General features: G+C 31.3%; 1 protein-coding gene across 4 annotated transcripts in view; it reads left to right on the top strand.

Moving 5' to 3' along the window:
* LOC148627005 (phosphatidylinositol 3-kinase regulatory subunit alpha-like) overlaps window positions 1-25,146 on the top strand; it is a 136,802-nt gene that overhangs the window by 108,905 nt on the left and 2,751 nt on the right. For 3 of the 4 annotated variants that reach the window (XM_088565428.1, XM_088565403.1, XM_088565410.1), the window contains 12 exons: window positions 10,569-10,649; window positions 13,425-13,476; window positions 14,848-14,964; window positions 15,718-15,816; window positions 16,271-16,381; window positions 16,807-16,884; window positions 18,883-19,017; window positions 19,218-19,416; window positions 21,395-21,866; window positions 22,602-22,834; window positions 24,155-24,391; window positions 25,005-25,145. In XM_088565428.1, the coding sequence (XP_088421554.1) occupies window positions 10,569-10,649; window positions 13,425-13,476; window positions 14,848-14,964; window positions 15,718-15,816; window positions 16,271-16,381; window positions 16,807-16,884; window positions 18,883-19,017; window positions 19,218-19,416; window positions 21,395-21,866; window positions 22,602-22,834; window positions 24,155-24,391; window positions 25,005-25,145 (1,955 nt within the window). The remainder of the gene's footprint in view (window positions 1-10,568; window positions 10,650-13,424; window positions 13,477-14,847; window positions 14,965-15,717; window positions 15,817-16,270; window positions 16,382-16,806; window positions 16,885-18,882; window positions 19,018-19,217; window positions 19,417-21,394; window positions 21,867-22,601; window positions 22,835-24,154; window positions 24,392-25,004; window position 25,146) is intronic. The other variant, XM_088565420.1, reaches the window with a different exon arrangement.

Genomic DNA, 25,146 nt, shown 5'->3' with positions numbered 1-25,146 from the left:
GTCAAAGTTTTTGATTTATTGGAAATTGGTGCTAAGTTGGTGTTGCATTGGTGCTTAATTTAGGTCAGTTATATAAGATATGATAATTTAAATAGTAAAATTGGTGTATTGGTGTTGAAAATATATAAGGGCTTTAATTTTCAGTTTTTTGTTTTTTTTTTTGGGGGGGGGATTGAAGATTGTAGTGGAATAGATTGGGATAGCCAGCCAAATAAAGGATTGAGACTTGACATATTTGGCAGATCAAACTTGATGTTCAGGGCTATATGGTGGCAGACTGAATGTAAGATTGGATTTATTTTATGTGGTTAAGGGATGTGTTTTTGGAGATAAGTGTAACTTGCCTAACAGTAGATTAGTGACAATTCTCTTTATTTTGAACCCGCCTGGAATTGTGAGTAACTTGGCTTCTGTGGTTAAAACATACCAGCCAAGAGCTTTGCGTGTCCTCGGCCGCCATGGCAGTATTCTTCTTGGACACTTACTGCTAAGGTTTTCACAAACAAATTGAAAAGACATTACTCCGTGTCCTTCTATTTCTTATCCTATGGACTACTTGTCATCTTCCGTGGTACCTATCATAATATGGCATGCATATGATGAATATGATTAGCAAGTTCCTCTGTCAGGAGAAGCTTAATAGAACATACTTATATTACATAATAGTACCCTACCAGTTAAATGTTGTTATTGGTATTTTCTGGTAAGATTTTGATGTAGAGCCAGGAATGTAAGCCAACATCACCTTCTAAGATATGTGTGTGGCACCAACTAGGTATGAGGTAACTGAATTAAATGTTTTATAGTTTGAAATATTATAATAGAATGGTTTTATTGTGTCTTACTTGATTGTGATTTTACATAAAAAATGCAGATTCATGTACTGAAACTGGCAACCTATGTATATCTTACTCTTCGTAGGAAAGGAGTAACTTTACATTCCTGTAGCATATAGTATCCTTGAAAATTTCTACAGATTTACAATTATATTCTTTATATATCTTAAGACTAACATAAACTCTTGGAATTGTAAATGAGTTATGTTCTAGTCTCAGCATTGTGTTGATAAAGATATAAAGCAGCTGAGACACAAAGCTTGTATCACTGCTATATTTGGAAATTGACAAAATCTTATTCAATTATTATTCATAACTTCAAGTTTTAAGATACCTTTTATGATGGTAGGTGTTTCAAGAAACTCAGAGAGTACTTATCCTACCCTCGGATCCCATACAGTCTGGGTTGTATTTCTTAGTTCGGTTATTTCATGTACATTGTTATGTGTTGGGACTATTTTACTTGTCATTTTTCTTGGTTTGTTCTTTATTTTTATTACAGGTCAAATCCCTTGATTTCCCTTATATTGCTTAGGAAAAAAATAAAAACAGGGTTATGTCAGCTACACATGAGATCATTACATAAAAACATACATGTACAAGCTACAGCTAATTTTAACTAAGAGTTTTAGACAAGACCAACTGGGAAGAAAAAAAGTAGATATATCATTCAAACCAGTCATTACGGTCCATGGCATTATAGAAATACATATAATTTGTATCTAACTTAATTCTACATCTAAATTTCCACCTTTAGTCAGTTTCCTGTTGTTAAGACTATATCTAAGGACCTATATCCTTCTGTTAATTACCAGTTTTTCCTTGTTCACTACTGTAATTCAAGTGTTGAAATGCAAGCTTAAACACCCATCCATGTTTCATTTTGAAAATGTGATAATAATGCTGTAACAAAAGTTGGAACTTTGTTAAGATTTTCTGAAATTTTATTCAGTTCTTCTTGATTGAAGGTTGTTAGAGACTAATTTTTTTGGCAGATGAGTTTTCCTTTTTTTTTTTAAATTTCAATTAAAAATACATAGTTCAATGTTTTAGATTTTGTAATAGAAATGAGTGTTGTTAAATACCGGGAGAAGTCAATGTACAAAGAAAAACTTAACGTACTTAAAGAACTCTTTAACATTACATGCTTTCATATTCTTGTCCGATAAATTAGAATCACAGTTTATTTTTCTTGTTTGTTGTTTGGCTTTTTTTTATATAACAAATTTCCTTCATGTTTTTTAAACAAAATTACTGAAGAAAGGATCTTTTAGAATAAGTAATTTTGCTATTTATAAATATTTGCTAACTATTTTGTCTGGGTATCTACCATCAGTATGCCATGACATTTATATGCCTGTCATTTAATGCTATAGTAAATCAGTATCTGTCTTTATATGGAGTGATAACACAAACAAAAAAACAATGAGGGATCTTACCATTTTTTATACAAATTTATCATATTGGAAGAATCCCTCTTTATTTTCTGTTTCTAAGTTATGATATGTCCATGGAGGTCTAATGTACTTTGTCAAATAATATATGCTCCTTGATCATTAACCCAAAGAATATCAGTCGTGTAATTCTGCCGTGTAATTCTGCCGATCTATGATAGCTCCATTATATTTGTCTTCAATGTCCAGTAGATCACTTTCGACGTTTATTTTCGTTGTTTGTATTTTTAATGGAAATTCATTATGCACAGAATCCCGGCTTCTGCATCACCATTTGGTCAATGCAATCTGTATTGGGCTGACGCGTCCAATGAACATAGCGCATTCAAGCCCTTCAGGTGGAGAAAATCTGAGAGGGAAAGGGCTTGAATTATTCAAGTTACTTGATGATATATATTTTGAAAATGAAACTGGCTACATAATTCTAAATCAAAGTACAGATAGCACTGGAGGTTTTGATTCTTGTGAAAATTGTAGCATGAACAAAATTTCAAAGATTATATGATGTTAAATAAAACTGTGATCATAAATTGAATTTTAAATACTATTAATAACTGTCCTTTTTAATATGTATAAATTGAAAGTCAATTTATATTACTGACCCAACTTCACACACATATACATATTTTGTTCGATTTCACCTTTTTCCCTTTTTTTAAATTTTTTTAAAAAGTTTAATTGTGCATTTACATTCAAAAGCTTTATTAACAGAGTATTTTATCCTACATAACAATTATACTTAAATAAAACCAATCCATACATAACAATTATACTTAAATAAAACCAATGTCAGCTTAAGAAAATAATTTCCATAACACAAGATTTTCAAAAACTAGACACTATAATCAATTTGAATTTTCCTGCCAATTTTGCATGGTTAAAATCACTTCTCTTCACTTCATGTTTATTAATGGTAAAATATTAAAAATAGGATGGATAATTTGAATTTTTAAGTGTGTTAAAATGATCATATTATACACATTTTATCATTCCAGACATATTACTGCAACAAATAAATTCCCTAAATGTAAATTTATCACTAAATATCTTTCAAGGCCAAAAAGGAGTTCCTCAAATCTTGAGTTGATATGAAGACCCGATCTCAATTTTATTTGCATAAATAATACAATATTATTGAGCTGATAAATTGCAAGAAACATATTTTCTTGTTATAACAAGTGGTATTAAATGATACAAAAGGAATTACATCTGGACTATATATTTTTGTAGTGTTCAGAAATAGTAGGAAAGTTCCAGTGAAGGACCGATAACATAAGATATTTTGATCCTGAAGGATCAAAAACCCAAAAATGCTTGTTGTGTAAGGCATTTTCTGCCATAAAGGGGAATGCCACTAACATATACACTTTAGTATAAAAAGGCTTTGAAAAGAGATACCCACATTTACTCACATGGTCAAAGAGTAATCAAAGGAACCAAGGTTATAGCGGTAATCAAAAGAATGTAATCCAGGGACAAAGACCAGACATGGAAAACAGACACACACAACAAAGAACATAAAGTAACTAAAATCATACATACAAAGTAACAAAAGTAAATGAGCAACTCGGACTCCACTTAAAACTGGGAGCATGGACCAGGTGCACCGCTAGGGTAAGCGTCCTCTGCTTTTCTAGAAACACCCGCCGAATTGCTCATAAAAAGTCAAGCCTGGGGTAGACAAACGAGGAAAGGAAAACTATGACCCGTTGAATAAATCAGTTTTCATGGTGCTGATGGATACACCATAACAATCCACGAGTTCATGATGACAACCATAAAACTTCTGTAGTGATGACTTCAATCTTGTAGCAACATAACCCTGTTCCAGAAGCCTATTTGTTAGAGTTCTAGCGCGATACAAAAAGTCTGCGTAGTTTCAGCAAGCTCTGGCATAATGTATGAGTTGTGATATGAACACTCCATACGCAGGAGCCGAAGGGATGTTGCCACAGATGAAAGGAAAGTTGACAATTCTGAATGAAAAGTCATCACGTTTGTCGTAAAGTTTGGTCAATAGTTTTCCTTTACTATCAATTTCTAAGTGTAGGTCAAGATATGAGGCTGACTTCACAGTGTCTGTAGCATCCTTTATCTCAAGTTCTTTTGGGTAGATGTGATATATCAAGAAAGGTTTTGAAAGAAGTAAACTCCCTTCAATGATCTTTTCATGTCTCTCTATCACTGGTGAAGTTCTGCCAACTATCCTTCTCAATTTATTTTGTGTTATAAACAAATGTGTAATATCTGTTAACAACTTGTTCCTTAAGCTACAAGCTTTTTCTGTGTTATGCTTTTTACATGAACTATTTGCACTGAGCCTTATCTTAATAGTGAATTTGATTTTCTCCTTCAATTTCAAAATCTAAGTTACACAGAGCTTTATTGACTAATTATATGATCATGCCTTTTGTCTTTATTTAATTAGGATTCATCAAGTTTTGCTGAATTAGTACAATTTTCAATAAGCAGTCAAACAACTAAGAAAATATCAATATATTTTTTTTTACATAAATCATGTTTGTCAGTAGCCTTGAAAAACTTCCAATTTTCTTTTCACTTTTTGGCATAAAAAATGACATTTATTTAGTGATAATTGGAAATACACTAATAGTGGTTACTGCCTTTCTAAGTATGGGTCCTGTTAATGGTCTAATTAAATATATAACCATGAAGGATAACTGCCTCCTTCCTTGCCCTAGCGCCTATATAATGGACTATTTTAAAGATTTACTGACAGTGTTCAAGTAATATATGGCAATAGTTCTGTGAACTAATCCTGACCTCAGCTGGGCTACAACATGTTGTAATTTTCTATTTTTAATTACATTCTTCTCTTTCATGTTTCAGGTTTCTAAAAAAGCTAGTACACCTTTGGCTTGTGTTTGAGGTCATGATTGACAACAGGCAGACGGCTGTTTCCATAGTGATCCTCCTACCCTGCCCACAATGTCTTTGTCTTTGTTCAGCTTTTACATTCATAATTATTGATTGATAAAAAGATAATCTATGGAATAATTTAAAAAAAAAAAAAAAAAAGCCTTGAAATACAGTTGACCTGATGGCCAATAGATGAACTCATGCCAAAGGAAAAAAAAGATAATTGAAGGACTTAATACAAAGAAGTGCTGTCATGGGTTTTAGTCAGCGGTCATCATTTCTTCATTCAAGTTATTTTTTGTGTTATGTGGGTTGGTCGATAACTTTTATCTTTTATAAGTCCATGCTTTAATAAGTACTGTAGAAGTATGCTAACCATTGATAACTTGATCAACATTTTTGGCATATTAAATATAATTAACCCTATGACCGAATGATTTTCAATAAAGTACTATTAACTATTTTATGGGAAATATTTATCACTCCTGTCTATAACTTGTAATTAAATAGCCCATATGAAAAAAATATTAGAAATTGAATAAAAAAGTAATTAAATTCGAAAAATGGTTCGGTTTGTAGAGAATGTCAAAGATGGGTCAAGGCTTTAAATAGAACATGAATTAAAAGAAACAAAAGAAAAAATGGGTGGAAACTTTCCCTTGATATAAAGGCCCTATGTTCAATTTTTGGAAGTCATTTTTTTTTTTCCCTTGATGAGTAATGGGAGAGGCACAAGTGAGTAACTGGCGATGTTTCAATTTTTTTTGTTGTTGAAAATATTTCATATTAATAAGACTATTTTAAGTTGAAGATCTTTTGAATGTATTTATTGTCAAGACAAAAGAAAAACTTCTCATTGTTAGAACATTTGCATACTTGGAAATTATTGTATACATTAGTTTTTACAGTGTACAAACTTTTGATATGGAAAATGTTCACTTGACAAAATCTGCAAAATTTGATGCATGAACAGTATCTGTTTGATACATTATACAAGAGACTAAATTTATAATGTGAAGTCCTCTGGAAAAAGGTGATTTTATTTTTGCTTTCTATATATTTTTGGATAACACTTAAATTGATCCAACAGTGATTTCAGAGTATATATATATGTAATTTTATACAATATTTGTTTTCTATAGTGATATAATACAGAATATCTGTGTATATGTAGGGACAGAGAATAAGAAGATGGATTTGAAATAATTTAAGGATGACTGCGTTTTTGCCATAAATTCTAGTGTCTACAATCACTTGGAGATGAATCACGTCATAAGCTGTAAAATGTCTTTCGTATCTGCCATGGATGTCACATTTTGTAAAGATCCATTTGAAACCTGCTTTGACATGCATATTGTGCATTCAAATGCATTGCCTTGCAAATTAGTTTAGTTAAGATCTCCATTGTGTGAAAAATCACTGACAAAGGACTGTTTTCTTTTGAAATATGAGACTGTAAAAATTTGTTCTTAAGCATGTATTCTTTTAGGACAATGAAAATGAGCTGAAAATTATCTTGCAGACTTGAGCATGCAGACAGTGAACTAGATAAGATGAGGACACTACATGTGTCAAGTTCAATTTTTCATCTTGTTGTTTCAAAATATCGAGTGAAAGTATTACCCTGAAAATTTTGCTGCTAAAATTATAAAAACCCTTGTCCAGAGAAGTAATGGCAAAAGTCTGACTTCTTCATATGAAATGTTTTATGCTTTTTGGATTTTGTTTTTTATTTTATAACACAATGGAAAATTATCAGTTAATTGTAATGCATCTAAATCTTGTTGGTTATTGTATCATTACTTTATGTGTTTGTGGTTCAATATAATATTTACTGTACAGAAAGTCACAAGAAAACATTTCAGGAATATACTAACACAGATATGATCATCTGATTCTTTTTTTCATTTGTTTCCTCCCCTTAACTTAGTAGAACTTAAATCTGATCATAACTGTTCTTGTTAAAACCTAGAAGGCATTTCTACTGTGCTGAATACCACCCAATAATACGTACTGTGTGACACAGTTCACTTTATGTCTTTTCTGATTAACTTAATTAATAAAAAACAATGGATATATATCTGCTTGAACTAACTGAAAAGACACATGGATAAAAATCTGTTTGTTCTTTTAAAGCTGATTTAACAAATCCTATTATGCCAGTACATTTGATTGTGTTGACATCTAACCCTCACCCTGTTACTGATACACCATGAACAATGGGTATATATTTAGTGGGATTGGTCTATTTTTACACCTTGTCTATAACTTACCAACCCTGTATGGCATGATAATTCTATGGTGTCATTCTAGTTTCTAGGTACAGTATATATATATTTTTTTCATGCATTTGTATCTACCTGTTTAAAGCCAAGATTTAACAAAGGAAGGACAATTAAACCAATTAAAAGCTGTAGTGTGAAACTTATCAAAGTTTGTATTTCACTTTGATCTATTGGTAAAAGAATTATGGCATAATGGGTGTCAATATTGAATAATATAGGTCATGTTATTACAGTCCTTTGAAGTTTTGATTGCTAAATTTTTCTGACTTTTTAGGGTATCAGATTAAGATCATGAACTTTAAGGAAACCAGAGTAGGTATAGACTGGATTTTATGTAGATTAATTCTCATTTTAGTGTCTCCTCAAACACTTCATTATGATATGATTAATTACATGTTAACTGGGAAAATGAGACCTATTCTTTTAAAAATTTCCATCGAGGGACAAAATAAACCTTAAAAAACATGGGCTTTAGGATAAGGATACTGACTAAAGGTTATGATAAGTATATTAAAGTAAAAAAAATATCACACAAAAATAGTAGATTATGTACTAATGAAAAAAGTTGAAAATGACAAAAGCAAGTACTCTTCCCCTCTGCACTTTATATATGAACTGATCCAAGTGTAGTGTATCATACCTTTGACCTCATTGGGTAAAAAATGAAACCAATCCTCATCTAATTGTAGGGAAGGCTGCATGTGGTTTGTACTTCTTTAAAGGTGGTAAATGACTATTTTATGCTGATAGACACAAGAAAAAAAGTTAAAAGTTGACAGCACATGAAATGAAGTCAAAAGAATAAAGTGCTTGTTAAAATGATATGATAAAAAATATAATTAACCACTGCTATTGGGTTCCTCCTTTTCACCAATAGGACGAAAATAATGGACATTTCTTCCCTTTTTAAACCACGTACATTTTGGTTATTAGTGCATTACATTAAGAACTCAACATTGGTCATGTGGTGACTACCGCCAATGACAGGTGTATTATATCTGGCTGCATGTTTTAACCTATATGTAATGTAGCCATGAATTCACTGCCTTTATGTAACAGATGTATTGTGTCATGGTTGTACTTTGTTGGAAGAATTACCAAATTGGCCCTAGCTATTAGTTATCCGCTCCATACCTAGAATTATGTTGTCAGATATTGCACATGACAAGATTTTTTTCAGTCAGATAAATTGTTGAATTTCCAAAAATGACAGAATGGGAAAATTATGTGATGATAAATAAAATTACAGTTATTGTATTCAAATGTTCATGAAAGAGGAGAAAAAAAGATTTGAAGTTTCTAGTTTGATGTTTTTTTTTCTTAACCCTCACACTGTGTGTGTTTGTTTTGTAAACATGACTTGCTATGTGACTGTTTCTTTATTCTTGGTTTTATAGGTCAAATATCCATTGATGGCTTATTTTAGAGTTGTTTTACATTGTGTGTTTCAAGTTAATTTAGAAGTGGGATTGGTTACTCTCATCAAATTCATCCTAAAAAGAAGTAGTGATTTGTCCTGGTTGATGTCCTGTATGTAAAAATAGGAAAACCATGCTAATTTAATATTGTTGCAGAGACTATAAAGTTTGGCATTTGTAGTCTTTTGATGTGGTTAGTCACGTACACAATGGTTTAAATCATATGTCAGTCTTCCGACTTTATAGAATTACTTTACTATTGGGTAATAATAGATTAAATACTAACTACCATCTTATATAGCAATAATCAATGTATCTGACAGCCCTTTTGTCCAAAAGTTACTATTAAATAAAAGTAGAAAAGTCTACCATGGAAAAATTGAAATTTGAATTATATTGTATGTTTATTTGTGAAATCTTACTTAACCAAACCCTGGAAAAACACCTGTCTAAACCAGACACTTTTAAAATCCTTTCATATCAGTTTAAATGTATTTTGAACCTTGGTAAACAGGACACCTGCCTAATGTGAACCAATTTTATATTCTAAACGTGGTCAGTTTAGACAGGTATCCCTATATATATATATGAAGAATAGCTCCTGAATTTTTTTAATGATTTTCTTCAAACTTTGATGAATGATTAGTAGCAATAAAATCTTCGATGGGATTGATTTTCACAGAAATCGGTCAAGGCAAGGAGACTGCTTTTTTTTGTGTGTGTGTGGGGGGGGGGGGGACTGGGAGGGTGATTTAGTTCAAAATTATTGCCTGGATAGCCCATGTTTTTTTTGATGGATTTCATTCAAACTTTGATGGCTAACTAGAAGCATAAAAACTTGGACGGAATTGATTTTATAGAAATAGGTAAAGAGGGACCACTTTTTATTTGTGTGTAGGGAATGAAGTTTTTCAAAAGAATGCAAATGTGTATATGTGTCTTTAAGGTTCTTTAATATTGCCAGTATTTTAGCTGTTCATTTTACATACATATGTGATTCTTTCAAGCAGATCTTCATTTCTGTCTTAAAAGACCTTACTCTATGTGGTACTTTCTATTTATGAATCTCACATGAAATTACCGGTAATTATTTTGTGATAAAATTGGTCCACAGTATTCTTAGATACAAAAGACCAAATGCATTGGTTTAGACCTACTTCTGATCAAAATAAATTTTGTATGTTAGTATCAACTTGAACATAGTCACCCTAGAAACATTAATTATAAATATATGAAATGTTAAAGTACAGTTCTGAGCAACAGATGTCACCTTATACAAGGACTAAGTAAGAAAATAATTTCATACCTATTTGATTGAAATAATATTCACATTAACTGTTTAAAAAATTATTCCATCATCATAAATGCAGATCCCTTGATTTGTCATTGGACTAGATTTAATACATTGTCAGCTTTATTATCAATGGCTTTAATAAAACAGAGAAGTCTAATGGGATTGCAGTGCCTTATACATTTGACAATTTTGTATCTCCTTTTAAGCTCTGAAAATTGATCTCACTCATATTGATTAGGTTTTATCTACTGAGTTCTTTCCCTGAGCCCCAAGATTTCAAATTTCTTAAAATAGCCATATTGTTTTTCCTTTTGGAACTTAATATTTAAAGGACTTAATAAAATTGATGTTTTCAGCATAATTTAGTTTATTCTACTGAATGTTCTGAATTTTTTTTTCAGGAACTTGGTATAAAAGATGATTTCCACAAGATGTCGTTGATGGTGTGTATAGATGAACTTTGTGGAAGAGATCCAACCCTGGTATGTACCAATATTATGCAGGTCCACATGGTATATACTATTAGTTATTCTGGCCAAAACATGGTATGTACCATTAGTCATTTGGGTCTAAACATGGTATGTACTATTAGTTCTTCTGGTCCAACAATGGTATGTACCAATAGTTATTCTGGGCCAAACAGGGTATGTACCATTAGTTATTCTGGTCCAAACATTGTATGTACCAATAGTTTTTTTCTAACAATGGTATGAATTAATACCATTATTCATTTCCTCTTTCAGTTATAAGGGTTTTGAGAGTGCCTGTTTCTACACAGTGTAAGAGTTTAGTGTGTGTTTATACAACCTTGAACATTGAAAATGAAAATAAACTACCTATAAGACTTGTTAAAGAACTAGTGACCTGAAACTTTATGGCCTACATCTAATTATGTACCTAAAGACTGTTTTACCCCCAAGTGGGCTCCAAACATTCCCGTGAAAAAGAATTATTGCATGATTTGGAAGGTGGACTGCCAAATTTATTATTCCTTTACTGCAAGATGTCTCCTGATAACCATTTGTATAAAAAAAATATCATTAAACATCCCATCATGAGGTTTTATAAAATCTATTGATGGAATTCAATATTAAATTCATGTCATGAAGTTTTTATTCAGAAAGTTTCAAAATATCACTAAGGTATGAAAAGTGTTACATTCTGGATCAGACCCAATTCTTTTGTTATAAAGAATTCAAAACCCTGTCAATATTGCAATTAAAGATTGGATGATGTTGAATATATTACTGCTTACAGTGAACTTTTTATGCCATCATTGGGTTACATCAGCTGTCTGGTTCTAGATTATTGTGTATTCCCTGGCACATCATCAAACCTATCAATTTGATTCAGTTATTGTCTGCTTTCATTAGAAAAAAAAGTTACCCATTTTTAAATGAAATGTTTATTTTTAGATGGCCTTTTGTTTAAACTAGGATCAGAGAAAAAAATAATGATGTTGGAATTACATAAGTCCCTGATAGACATTCATCTATATATGTTTATGGATATCTATTATCTGTTTAAGCAATTGAAGGACCAGGGAAATGGACTGAAATTGTGGTCCCATTAGATACAGGGAAATGGGCTTAAATTGTGTGGTTATTTCCCTTACCTGATTGACAATTTTGTTAATTACAAGTCTATTGTATTCAGATTGATGATTTCGTAGGCGCCATTCGTATACGTTGTCATATTATGACAGTGTTTAAAGTTAAATCTGAGGCATTATGTATGGAAATTATATTAAATTATTGTATTATTAACCTCTTACCAATTATTCCTTTTATTTTATCAGACTATTTTGGTTGTTCTGGCAGGTTGTTATGTCCCTCGGCTAATTTTGACCGATTCTTCTTGTCTCAATCTAAAAGTACAAAGTCAGGGGAAAATTTACATGCAACTTAACCACATGTGTACAGCTAAGTTGCCTAAAGTGTACATGGTTTATTCATTTTGTTTTTAAATTAAAGCAAAAAGTTTACTTACCTTAATTCCTTTTAGACATTATTTAAATATTTGAGTAATTCACATTGTTCCAAACTTTTAGTCTTTTTTTCTTATGAAGATTTATCTATATAGGAGAGTCCAAAAAGTCCAGTGCATTAGCCCTGAGAAATCACGATTTTTTCTTGACATAAGACAGACTTATGAATTAAATTGGATTGATCTAGGATACTTTTACGTCACCTTAGGTTATTTTCCTTTGTAATATTTAGTAGATTCAGATCTCTCCCTTCAATCTGGGAGGTGATCTAAAATTGCTTGTTCACCTCACACTTACTATATTCTCTCATATCTCTTGACCTATTTCATTTTTTTCCAATTTTGTTTGATTTGCTTAAAGAAAATTTTAACATTTGTGATAATTTATTTTCAATAAAAATGTTTTTAAAAAAAAGTGAGTATATTTGTACAAAACTGTCACTGTCTTATAAACCTGGTCTACCTCCCCCTTTTCTATACCATATAGCATTAAGACATTAATCATATTACCACAGAACCAATATGTGGTAGAACTTGATCTTTAACATGAAAGCCCACCCTCCTGTTAACCTATTACAATAAACATCTATAAATACACTATATTCTTCTTTTATCTCATTGACCCAGATTTTCTCACCAGCTACACAGAAAATCTATACATGTGTAAGATTATAAGTAAATTTACCAATATAAAATGTCCAATACAATGTTTCTAGGCCATAGTGGCCACTGTACAGGTAAAATCTACTGTCAGTTTATAATGGTGTTCTATAGTTGGCAGTGTGCCAAGCTATTTTCTAGGTTAAGTATTAAGTGTTTGGTTGGTTGACTGATTGACCTGACCTAAATGTGTGTTCACTGGAACAAATCTAACACACTACAGTAGAGGCAGTCATACCAGTAAGAAGTGTCTCTAACAGTGGTGCAGTGTCCATTAGGTTTTCCAATAACTTGTGCAATGCAGATTTAAATAATTAGAAATATTGGAATATATATTTTATTGGAGTTATGACATCACTATCAACTTGTTGAATGGGAAAAAAAGGATTTTTTAACTGGATTTAAAATTTTAAAATAATTTTCATTTGTGGAATAACTTCTACATTTTATGTCGCCAGTGGATATTTTTATAGAACTAACAGATTTGTTTGATGTTCAATTCAGTGACAGTGTGTTCATGGGATTTAACGAAAATGTACGAATTTTCTTCTTCCATACAAACATGTGGTTGTCAAAATGTAGGTTCTAATTTGTGTGACTTTTATTCGCAGCGACCTTATGCTACTTCTTTACCTGTTTCTGGACAGATCATTGAAATGGAAGGTAAGTTTTACCCAAATTTATTAAAATTAAGATATGTCAAGAAAAAAATTATCCTAAATTTGAATTAAGAAATAAATCTCTTTTTTTTTTCAAAGTAATTATTTTTATCTTTTTTAAAATCAGTAGAATAAAGTTTCTTTCTTTGTCAGGTGAATGCACATTCAGATGAGAAAATGGGAGATGAAAAATTATCACTCCAAACATTATCATTATGAACTTTTAAACTCTTAAACATTTTATGGAGAATGCCAAAATATGTATTGAGTGAATGTTGAAGGCACATTGCATGATAGCTGTAGCCAGCATTCTTTCTAAGCAAGTTTTTTCTAATTTATGAAACTCTTTGTTGAAGAGTTTTCGTTCAATGATGTCTGGTTGAGATATCTTCTGAAAAGATAATAAAAAGTTGATTTTACTATTACGCAATACTTTTCCAGATTGAACTTCAAATTAGTTTGTTTAAGTCTTCCCATATGAGCCTCGTAACATTACAAGTTTTTTGTCTTTCCTGCTCAAATATTTAATCGGACAAAATTTGCTTGCGGCACATTTCATGTAGAAAACAAAATGTTTCAAATTCTATATCCTACTGTTACGACTATTTACAAGTAATTCTGATGAAAAGGATAGGTTTATAAATTGATAAAAACTAAATTTTGAATTTAGGAATGGGAAAAAATGTGATGAAACAACTACTTGTATGAAATGAATTATTACCATTCATCACATTTCTATGCTAAAGAAAATTTATCATAAATAAATAAAAGAGGGAAACTTTTGTCTCATAAATCATAGCATACATATGTCAAAGTTCATCTTATTTCTGGGTGTTCTACTCTATAGTAGCAACATGTTCTATAAATTCACTTTTTATTCTTCACATCAATTTTTCATTATTCATTATAATTTTTGAGATGATATTTCTGTTTATCAGTTCCAAATATATTAACCATACAAAAAGCAATGTTAATTTTCCGACATGTATACACCTATTTCGTGACTACTCTTTTTATAAACTTTAGAATTAGTATTAGTATCCTTCATTATAGCAGAATAGTTTTTTTTTTTTGGACAGTGTTAGAAATAGTAGCCTGCCCGCCAGCCCGAGACTGGCTATTTTTTGGCAGGGCTGGCTAATTTTAGCAAAATACATATAGCCATATAGTAAATGTATTGAAAAATTGATTTCAGGACTGGCTAAAATTTGAGCGAGTTTCCTACCCTGCTTTGTATCTTACTTAGTTGCACTAAATAAATAGGTTCAGGAATCTTTGGAATAAAAACATTTCTTATGTAATAGTGTATAAAAAGGAAGTATTTCTGCAGCTATATATACCTAACCAAATAATAAGAGAATATTTTGTCTTCTAGCAGATGGTGCAGCATCAGAACACAGATTTTCTGAATACAGCTTTCCCTCTATGCAGCGGTGTCATCTTTGTGACAAATTCCTCTATGGATTAATTAGCCAAGGATTGCAATGTAGAGGTAATTAGAATGTTGAATCATTTTACTGATTTTATGGTGTGGTCAGTTCACGATTTTTTTCTTCATTAATATGGGTGTTCCTAAAGAGGTTAATATTTAATGTTGTAAAGCTATAAATGCAAATCAGTATGAATTCTTCCCTTCTTGGTTTTTCCATTCCAACCTTTAGTAACAAATCCATAGCAAACCATCCCTGATCTTTTAGTATTCTGAAGACTTTTGGTTTTCCCATTGTGAAATGACACAAGTAGGTCATATTCTGCCATTTTGATATAATTGACATGGATTCCACTATTAGTGGGTCAAAGTGTGTTACCACTTACCAATTCATTATTTGGCTGCTCTGATAAAGAACCTGCTGTGTAGGTTAGTGCTGAAAGGTAACTTGAAGCAGCAATTAGGAAAAGTAAGACTGGATCAGATTTCATTTTGTTCATTGCTTTTGACTTACACCAGACATGAAACCAAAAATAACTTCCAATAAGAACTCCATTATGAAGTTTTATATTAGTTTTGGCAGGTTGTTGGGGCCTTCTCATCTTTTCAGAGAAATCAAAGTATCTTTGATGTAGTTTTATCATATATTCATCTTTGATTAATTAGGTTTGGATTATTTTGGGAGTTCAATGCCAGAAAAGATGTTAAGAGCCAAGATTTTTGTGTGTGTAGAAAATGAACTTTAACCTGATTTTAAGAAATGTTTGCATACTAGTATGATATGAATATGAATTCAAAGCAAGATTTACATTACAGAGTGTGGTATGTGTTGTCACCGATATTGTTCAGCATCAAGACAATCAGAATGCAGTGTGCCAAAATTAGAAAGGTTGAGACGACCTAGTTTTACTATAAGTAAGTTGATAATCTTCCTCTATCATTTTTTAAAAAATCCAAATTTAATGTTCTTATTAAATCTACATCACAAAAGTAAAAATCAGTTTAAAAAGAGCAGAATTTTTTTTTTTTTTAGTGGAAAACTCATTAATCTAAGAAATCACCAGTAAACATAAGGAAGGCTGTAAATAGAACACAACGTTAAGAAAAACGACTAAAAACTGTACTTGATCTGAATTTTGTGGGTTTTCATTCATTGATGTATTCTATTAACTTATTTTCTTGCGCCTTTAAAAATTATGAAAAGACCAAAGTTCACGGTAATATCATGATTGACTTGCATGTTTCCCTTTATGAAAGGAGCCATTGTGCTATACACCTAATGTATGCCAAAATCAATTTATCAACTTATGTTAATTACTGAAATTAGAGAAATTTGAACAGAAGTGACAGGTACTTTTAAATTTTATAGATTCTGTATTTGGTGAGGATCTCTCAGAGGAAATTGGCAAACATAATACAGAAACTCCTTGGGTGATTTCAAAGTGTACTGAGGAGATTGAGAAATGGTGTGAAAATCATCGTAAGTTACTGCTTTCAGTTTGACCTAGTTATAATATCTCTCAGCTGTCATGTGGATTAAATATTAAAGGTTTCCATGGGATTGCATAACCCTGTAGTTTTGTTGGTGGTGTATTGTTACCTAGAAAGATCATTTGTACAACCTCCAGGCTTTGTTAGCTAATGATGGAAAAGATATCGACAAAAAATCACATTTCCTGTCCTGAAGAAAAATATGCATAGGTGAATTAGAAATTTTATTTCACACAGAGATATGTATGCCTTGTGTATATGTCACTTTCTGAGGCTCTTTATGGTAGCATTGTACATACATTACAGATCATGATCTTGACTGATCTGTAACCTATATAGAACAGTCCTGAAATAGATAAAAGTACTCTGTTAATTAAAGTGCAAGGTCTTACGTCAATGTTTCTTCCATTGCAGAAACTGAAGCACTGAGTGTGTATCGAATGTATGCCAAGTCAGAAGAAGTAAACTCTATCAAAGTCCAACTCAATATGGGTAAGATCTTTATGAGATTCAGCTTTACTAGGGTCAGCTATAGTTAGAATGTTGCTTCTGTGTTTGATGTATAGCTTTAGATATGGTTTACACTGTGTTACTGAAAGTTCATAAATCAGCTTTGGTCTGTATGGTACCTTTAATACCACTGGTCTATTATAATATATAGGATTTAAAAAGAAGTTTCGGTCTATTAAAAAACATGGTACAAAGTACTTCAGATAGAATAAATGGTCCATTAAGTCCAGAAATGAAATTGACTATGTCTAAAAATAAGTTGCATGTGTCATTAACCTCCCATAAAACTGGTAGAAAACAAAATTCCATCTGTCTTAAAATATGAGCAGTGTGCCATAACACGGTAGGAAAATAGACTTGTTAAATTATTCAATATTCCAGCCCAGTAACTGTTATATAAAGGTATAAACCACCTATGTAATGGCTTAATTCTATTTTTGTATTGCTGCGGTTTTCAATAGAAATGGTGCAGCTGATCCTACTAGCCTATTAGAATATTAAATATCATAGTATTTTGTTATATTAGGTTGATTGTGATCAATAATGGAGTCATTTAGTGTATGTCTGACATAAATTTAGGCCGAACTGAAAATATCTTACAGATGATTCACTCCTTACCAATATACTGATTCAATAATACTTGAAGACGCTGAATATGTCTGCATGGAAGGAATAGATGTGTTATACGTCTTTTTATTGAAATAAGATTTAATGGAGCCAGTCAAGTCTATGCCAGATTTATCTGTTCTCAATATAATATACTGATTGTAAGGGGAATGCAATGTTAATGCTGTTAGCTTAATAATAATCTTGTCTGTACAGTGAAATTCAGATTATTTGAAGATAGAGAATAAAAAATTATTAATTAAGTTTAAGTGGAATGTATGTTAAAGGTTTCTTGGTCCATATCAGATAAATCATAAGTAGGTCATTGGTTTATAGAAAGCTAATATAATTAGTTCTCCTTTGGAGAACTTTCTCCTGTCGGCAGAATAATCAGATTTTCTTAATGAGGCCATATATAGCTACACTTACTGACGTCTTTCTCTGAAGACAAACCATTTTTTTTACTCCATTGAAGGTATGATTGATATTAAGAGCTATTTAGAGAGTCTTGAAGGCATTCTCTTGTCATTATCCTGAAATATCAGGAAAAAAATCAGACACATCTAACCCCTTTACCTCAGGTCATTTTTTAATTTCTGGTCCAAAGATGTGAACATTTTCTAGACTTACTTTCTAAGTTAACAATTCCCTCAGGTTCACTTTCACTGGTTATTTTAAGTTAGAATCGATACTGTAGTTGTGTTTGTGGGAGGATAAAACATTTTTTTATAATCCAAATACTGATAAAAAATTAAGGAATAAGGAAGTCAGTATTAAGATGCACGAGACTTTTGTAATCAGTTTCTCACATCTGTTTCTAATATGTACAAATTGATTTAGCTTGTGATGAAGAGTTCACATCATTTTCATTTATAGCAATATTAAAATACTATTTATTGAATAATATTCATGGAAAATTTTTCATTTTTAGTCTGGTTTAAATTTGTGGTGTCTAGTATTATTTCTTAAATTTTCAATTGAAGTCACGAGTCCTAAGAAATGCTTACTGGGTCACAGTGTAGCTTGCAGTAAGGGAGATAACTCAATTTTACAAATAAAGCTTGACAACTGTCAGTCAGTGTATATAGTTTACCTTTGTTACTGTCATGTGTTATTTATTGTATCAACACGAAATACATGACATAATTAATTCTGGCCTGTCAAGTGTGCATGTGTTTTTGTTGCAAGCTTTTAGTATAATGTTCTTGAAATTGAAACAATCTGAAAAAGTTAATTCAATGTTGAAATAGACGAGTTAACATTTACTATTGGGGTGATGCTTAGAAAGAACATAAACAATGACTATTATTAAATGCCTATTAATAGGGTAATTGAATGAGTCCCCTTTGATAAACTTGTCCATTGATTTTGTAGCTACGGACCCCTCTCAAGTGAACCTGTCCCAGTTCAATGTTCACTGTGTAGCAGGAGTATTGAAGAAATACCTGAGAGAACTACCTAATCCAGTAGTTCCAGTAGAACTGTACGACAGCTTTATCACAGCTGCCAGTAAGTCAATTAGTCTGAGTATTTCAGTTTTATTTCAAGCCATTATTTGATAAAAATAGATGCATGAGAAAAAATAATGAAAACTGTGTTGAACTATTGCTACTTAATTTTCATATTACTGATGCAAGAAGTTGATTAAACAAAAAAACTGGCAATTGTCATAGAAGTGTCATTTAATTAGTATTACAATATAATTACAGAGAGTCCAGAGGCTTCTAAGAACTTAATTGATCTCACAACCCAGTTACCCCAGCCACACAAATCAACACTTCATTTCCTGATGGGACATTTCATAAGACTATGGAGAATACAGCATGAGTCTGGGACATCTGATGGCTTAGATAAACTGTCACATGTTTTCTGTCATATACTGCTAAGACCTCCATGGGAGAAAATCATGTAAGTTTCTTATAACTTGATACTAGTTGACATTATGGATGATTCAGTTACATAGGTCAAGATTTGGTTGAATTAAGAGACTGAGAAAGTGTTTGTACAGCTCTTTCTGCCCCAAGTCACATCTTTCCTTAGTGGAGGCAATACATACATATCATTTTGACTTATTTAATGTGGTCATCTGATGTCAAACAATATTAGCTTAGTTTTATTGTGGGTGAAAATTTGGTTATGTTTTGAACTAATACAACAGCTTCTGTGTTAGCAGTGTAGGTGTTAAATCATGTTTGATTGTGACATTTCAATAGATTTGAATAAAGTAAAATGTCAGCTACTTGATTGATCCAGTTTCTGTGGCAACTGAATTAGACAAATTAAGAAAAAATCTGTCTTCAACTCTTTGAGTAGGTTGTGTTTTGGTGGTATTAGAAGTAAATTTAATTTAAATCTCAGTGAAGTATGAAAACTTGACATCTCATCATTTTAAACCATCTTTTTTAAAAATGAGACAAGTTAACTACAAGTACAGAAATACAGTGATAGTTACAATTCTAGGAGGACTTTTGAAAAAGTAATTTAATTAAGTTTTATGGCACTAAACCTGAATATGATAAGTGTAAGTTATGTGAAATGGTTATGGCAACCTTAATATTTTATGATATCTGTATTATGTAATAGACTTGTATAGCTTTCATACATGTGTACGTGTACTTTTCCTAAAGTATATCTGATCTACTTAATATAATCACAGCCTACTTAATGTAGAAGTTATTCAATTTGGCTTATTTATTAAAAAAATGCTTTTACACACACTTTTCATGTCTTGCAGGAAATAGAAAAGTTATCATGAAAAAATCCTTTACATTTTTGTTAACTTTCTAATTATATATTTATAAATCATGTGACTTAATGAAACTGTGTACTTTGAAAAGTTACTATTTTGAAATTACTATTAATTTTATTGATAAAGAAATTGCATTCTTTTTATATAAGTGTCAGATATATTTTTAGAGATGAAATTAAAACCCTGTGGATAGCTCTCACATTTGCAATGATCATTTTATCATACTTGTATCATTGTATTTCTTTTTTTTATATATTAATCTACATTCATTATCTACCCAGCTAGTACCAGAGATTCTATACGACAACAAACATAACTTTTTAACTCTTTTTTATTTAGCTGCATTAAGATATTTAAGTTGGCCAGTATTTTATCATCATTGTATCATGCGAGTATAGCATGTTCAGAATCAATAGGAAAGAGAACATTCAACTGAAATCAATAACACTTCACTAACATATCAGGCTATCTTTGACCTATAAGCTGTTTAAAAACTTAAGCAGGAAAATATTTATTCAACATAGTAATTTCTTCCTGTTTTGTACTGTTGTAAATTGGTAATTATATCATGGATATATTAGGGCTTTCTACATTGTGTGTGTATATTTGTAATTTATTTTTCCTGCACCTTATGAAAGTTTGTCTATAGGTATCTCAGGGTAAATAGAACACAAATATCATTATGGATTACTTTATTTCCTGATTGTTTAGGAAATTTTCTATAGTGCATTGTCTATAAAGTCTAGAAACATGCTGAATGTTTATTTAATTGTGCATTTGAATATTATCAGAGACAGTTTATTATAACATTTACACGTATTTATGTTCTAAATACATAACGTATCATACACAATATTTATGGCTTATGATATGTACATAATATGTTAATTCTTCTTTCCCTTAGGGGACCTCTTTAAGATACAACATTGATATTGTACTAAATCTTAACTGAAATTACAAGATTGAACATTAAAACATTATAGACCTATGTGTAGTACTTGTATGAGATTTAATTCAGCTGATAATGTTAAGGTAAAAATACACATCTCACTATGCATGGGTAAGTGTGTGTTATTGATTTTCTTGTAAGGTTAAATCTTCCTGGTTTATGTATCTCCATGTTGTTTTCTTTTGCAGTGAAATCGTGGATAATACAAAACTACACATAGACATTATTGAAGAAATGTTAAAAAATGGAAATTGGGGTGAGACAACACCCCCATTAGCACCACCCATTCCTCCAAGAACTCATCCTAACAATTATGAAACAGGTATGATCACTCCCGAAGAACAATTACGAGATGCTGACTGGTACTGGGGAAACATTTCACGTGAGGAAGTGAACGAACATTTACGGGATAAAGCTGATGGAACATTCTTAGTTCGTGATGCCACCTCACCCGGAGACTACACACTGACTTTAAGAAAAGGTGGCACAAATAAATTAATCAAGATTTATCACAAAGATGGGAAATATGGATTTGTGGAACCTCTCAACTTTGATTCTGTGGTGGAACTAATTGAACATTATAAACACAATTCTTTAGCAATATATAACAAGACATTGAATATCAAACTGCTTCACAAGGTCTCTAGAGATGTCAATCCTGTAAGTATTAACTTAATGCATTAGAGGGAAATAACTCTGGGTTTTCATGCATTTTCTTCTAACATTTATTGATGATTTCATGGAAGATTTTATAGACAACATTTGGAAAGAAATGTAATATTCAGGAGCATGTTTTACTTTGTTAATCATGTTTTTCTGTGGATTCCCATAGTAGCACTTGATATGTATTTTAGGTATCAGTACAAGTACCTACAAGGAACTACATTAATATTTACCCATTAAGGGAGGTATTAGCTACATATTCATCAAATGAGACCACAAAGTTTATCTGTACATCTTAGTCTGTTTTGATAAATGGTATCTGGTAGAACTAACATTAAACTTGTTTACGTTAAAGTAATTGAACATTTTGTGATGCATTTCATTGGGAATTAGCCACTGGTAAGAAATGTATTACTGAGGTCTATTCCTATATTTTTAAAATTGACTTCCTTGGTCCCAATCTGACAATTTTACTAACAGATATTACAGTAGACAGATTTCTCTATTGTTCAATTTGACCTTCTGTTATTAGCTATGGTTAGAATTTGATACTTATGAGTTCATTATACACCTAAGTGTCAGATTTGATGTATAAGTATTTTACAAAACTTCCCAGATTTGGGTTTCAAGTATAATTACTGTGGTACACTTTAAGCTCCCTTAGGGAAATAGAAAGCTAATGCTTGGAAAAAATTTATTCTGGTCTATTAATCAATAGCCTAATTCTTACAGGTATATACAGATGTATCTCAGGAGGTACAAACACTACAACAAGTTCATAATGACTACCTCAAAAAGATGAATGAATATGATCGACACTATGAGGATCATTCTAAACTTAACCAAGAACTTCAGCTCAAACATCAGGCTTTGGATGCATTTAAAGAAACAGTGAAAGTATTTGAAGAGCAGCTGGAATTACATAAGCGACACCATGCTGATGCTTCAGTCAGAGATTTACAAAGGTACAGACATGATACTATAATCTGTGAGAAACATAGACTTGCTACAAGTCTCTCTGTAATTTATATTTTATTTGATTACGGCAGTTTGATAGTGAATGAATATTTGATAGTAATGATATTTAATCAAATAAAATATATATTACAGAGAGACTTGTAGCAAGTCTGTGAGAAACTCCACATCTTAAATTTGAGAATTTAGGGGGAAATTTCTGAAAATTGAATAAGCTGTTGTATATTTTTTTGTTAGTGAATCATTTAATGTTTTGTTTAGGAAATGCCCTGTTCAGTTGATTTGGTCTTATTTTATATCGTTTTTTTATTATTCTTTTTTTATGAGTTATTTTTACCACAAGTCATGTAACCAGTAGGTTTGCATAAGGAAATCGTACTAACATTAGCTATTTTTATGTAGTGGCTTCAGACTTATACATATAAAATATGTTTAATTATAATAAGACAACAGTATTGTAGGCCAATCAATGAATGATGATAGGTCTACAACCAACCATTGGTTCAGACTTGCAATTCATGACATTAATGGTGTTAAGAGACATGTTTATGGTGACCTAAATATAACATGTCCCTTTCCTAGACATTGATAGAATAGTTCAGCAGTGTAATTATGACAATAGTGACCCAGTATGGTCAACAGAAAACTCATTATTTATCATTGTTTGTCTAATGTTTATGTGTTTTTTATGCTATACTTGGCATTATGTGAATCTATCCACCTACTCAATACACATACAATGTAATGAAAGTAATATGACAAAATTAATTGGTTTCCATGGTATCCAAGGTCTCCAATAATGTCCTCATAACCTGTAATTGCCAATGCCTCATAGATTAGGGATTATAAATCCTAGATAATCCTTGATTAGATTATGGAGTAACATAATAACAGTTCTTACAGAACATATGATAAAAGTGAAAGTTATTACAAATCCAATCTGTATTAGACTTTAATTCATGTTGATTAGAAAGCTGTAAAAATTCGGTGACCAACTTTATACCTGAAATTAACCCACTTTTGAATTAATTTTATTTGATTGATAAATTACCACCCATAAAAAGTGTTTAGTGAAATGGCAGAAAGAGTAAGATAAATTATGACATAAATGACTATATTATCTGGTTGCTAAGTAACATAACTATTGATTAAGGATATAAAGTTGTTTAACTTCTGTCATCTGAGTACATGTAGGAATTGAAACAAAGTCAGTGTGTTTTTACAACCCTAATTGAAATGAAAAATAAACTAACTTGTCATATGGCTCTCAAAGTCAGATGAAATAACAATGAATGTTTTTGTAATTTCAGATTGAAAGAGAATTATGATTTGTTGAAGGGGAGGTTGGATAGTATAACACGTAGCAAAGAACAGCTAGAAAATGATATTGCTGAAAAGACACAAAAGAACCGGTCTCTGATTAGTGACATGAATGCTCTACGACCAGAAATCAAAAGATTAAATAAACAAAGAGATCAAATTAAGAAGTTTTTACAAGACCAAAATTATCCTGCAGAATTAATTGAAAAAATTTTAGAAAGTGAAAGGTAAGTTATAAAACAAGTCTATCTGTGATGCTATTGGCTGTAGAGAATTAACCACTTTGTTTGAATGCTGTCCACTGTGTCTTTATTTCTCTAATGCGAACACATTCTGCATAAAATACTTATAAATGTATAATTATGTGAATAGTCGTTGGAGACCACCATCATACATTTGTTTTCTATAATGTATGCGACATAGATATGTCAACAAGTAATGGTTGCCACGGTGAATGCTTCCATGTATGTAAATGCCTTGGGGCAATGATACATACATACCTGTTAAGTGTCTTCATGTTGGTTTATGCTTCACCTGTTTAATTACAAACTGCTACATAAGTTTTGAATCTAAAATATGCTGTTCAAGAGTTGTAAAGCATGTGACATATTTTTTAAAGTCTATATTTCACCCATTTTTTATCACCATAAATAGATCAGGATGGCATGATAGCTAATTATGTGTTATTTCCTTTTGATAGGATTGATAAATAAGCTAGAGGGATTTTTATGGAAAATATTTTTGTAAAATATGGCCGACCTCACTTTTCATAAGATTTTTAGTATTTGTTACAGATATTTAGTTCTAAACAAATGACACAATTGTTTTTTTGTTTTACAGTAAACAGAAACATGAAGAGAAAGATTGGTTTGTAGACTGTGATCGTCCAGAGGCAGAAAGACTATTAGTAAACCAGAGAGATGGTACATTCTTAATCCGACCGAAAAAAGATGATGCCAATAAAAATGTGCTGTCCATTGTG

This window comes from Perna viridis, chromosome 1, assembly GCF_037379345.1.
Source record: "Perna viridis isolate PV_CMFRI_1.1 ecotype Kerala chromosome 1, ASM3737934v1, whole genome shotgun sequence".
NCBI classification, from domain to species: Eukaryota; Metazoa; Mollusca; class Bivalvia; order Mytilida; family Mytilidae; genus Perna; species Perna viridis.
The sequence above is the reverse complement of the archived record's forward strand: the minus strand, read 5'-3'. Positions and strand labels throughout refer to the sequence as shown.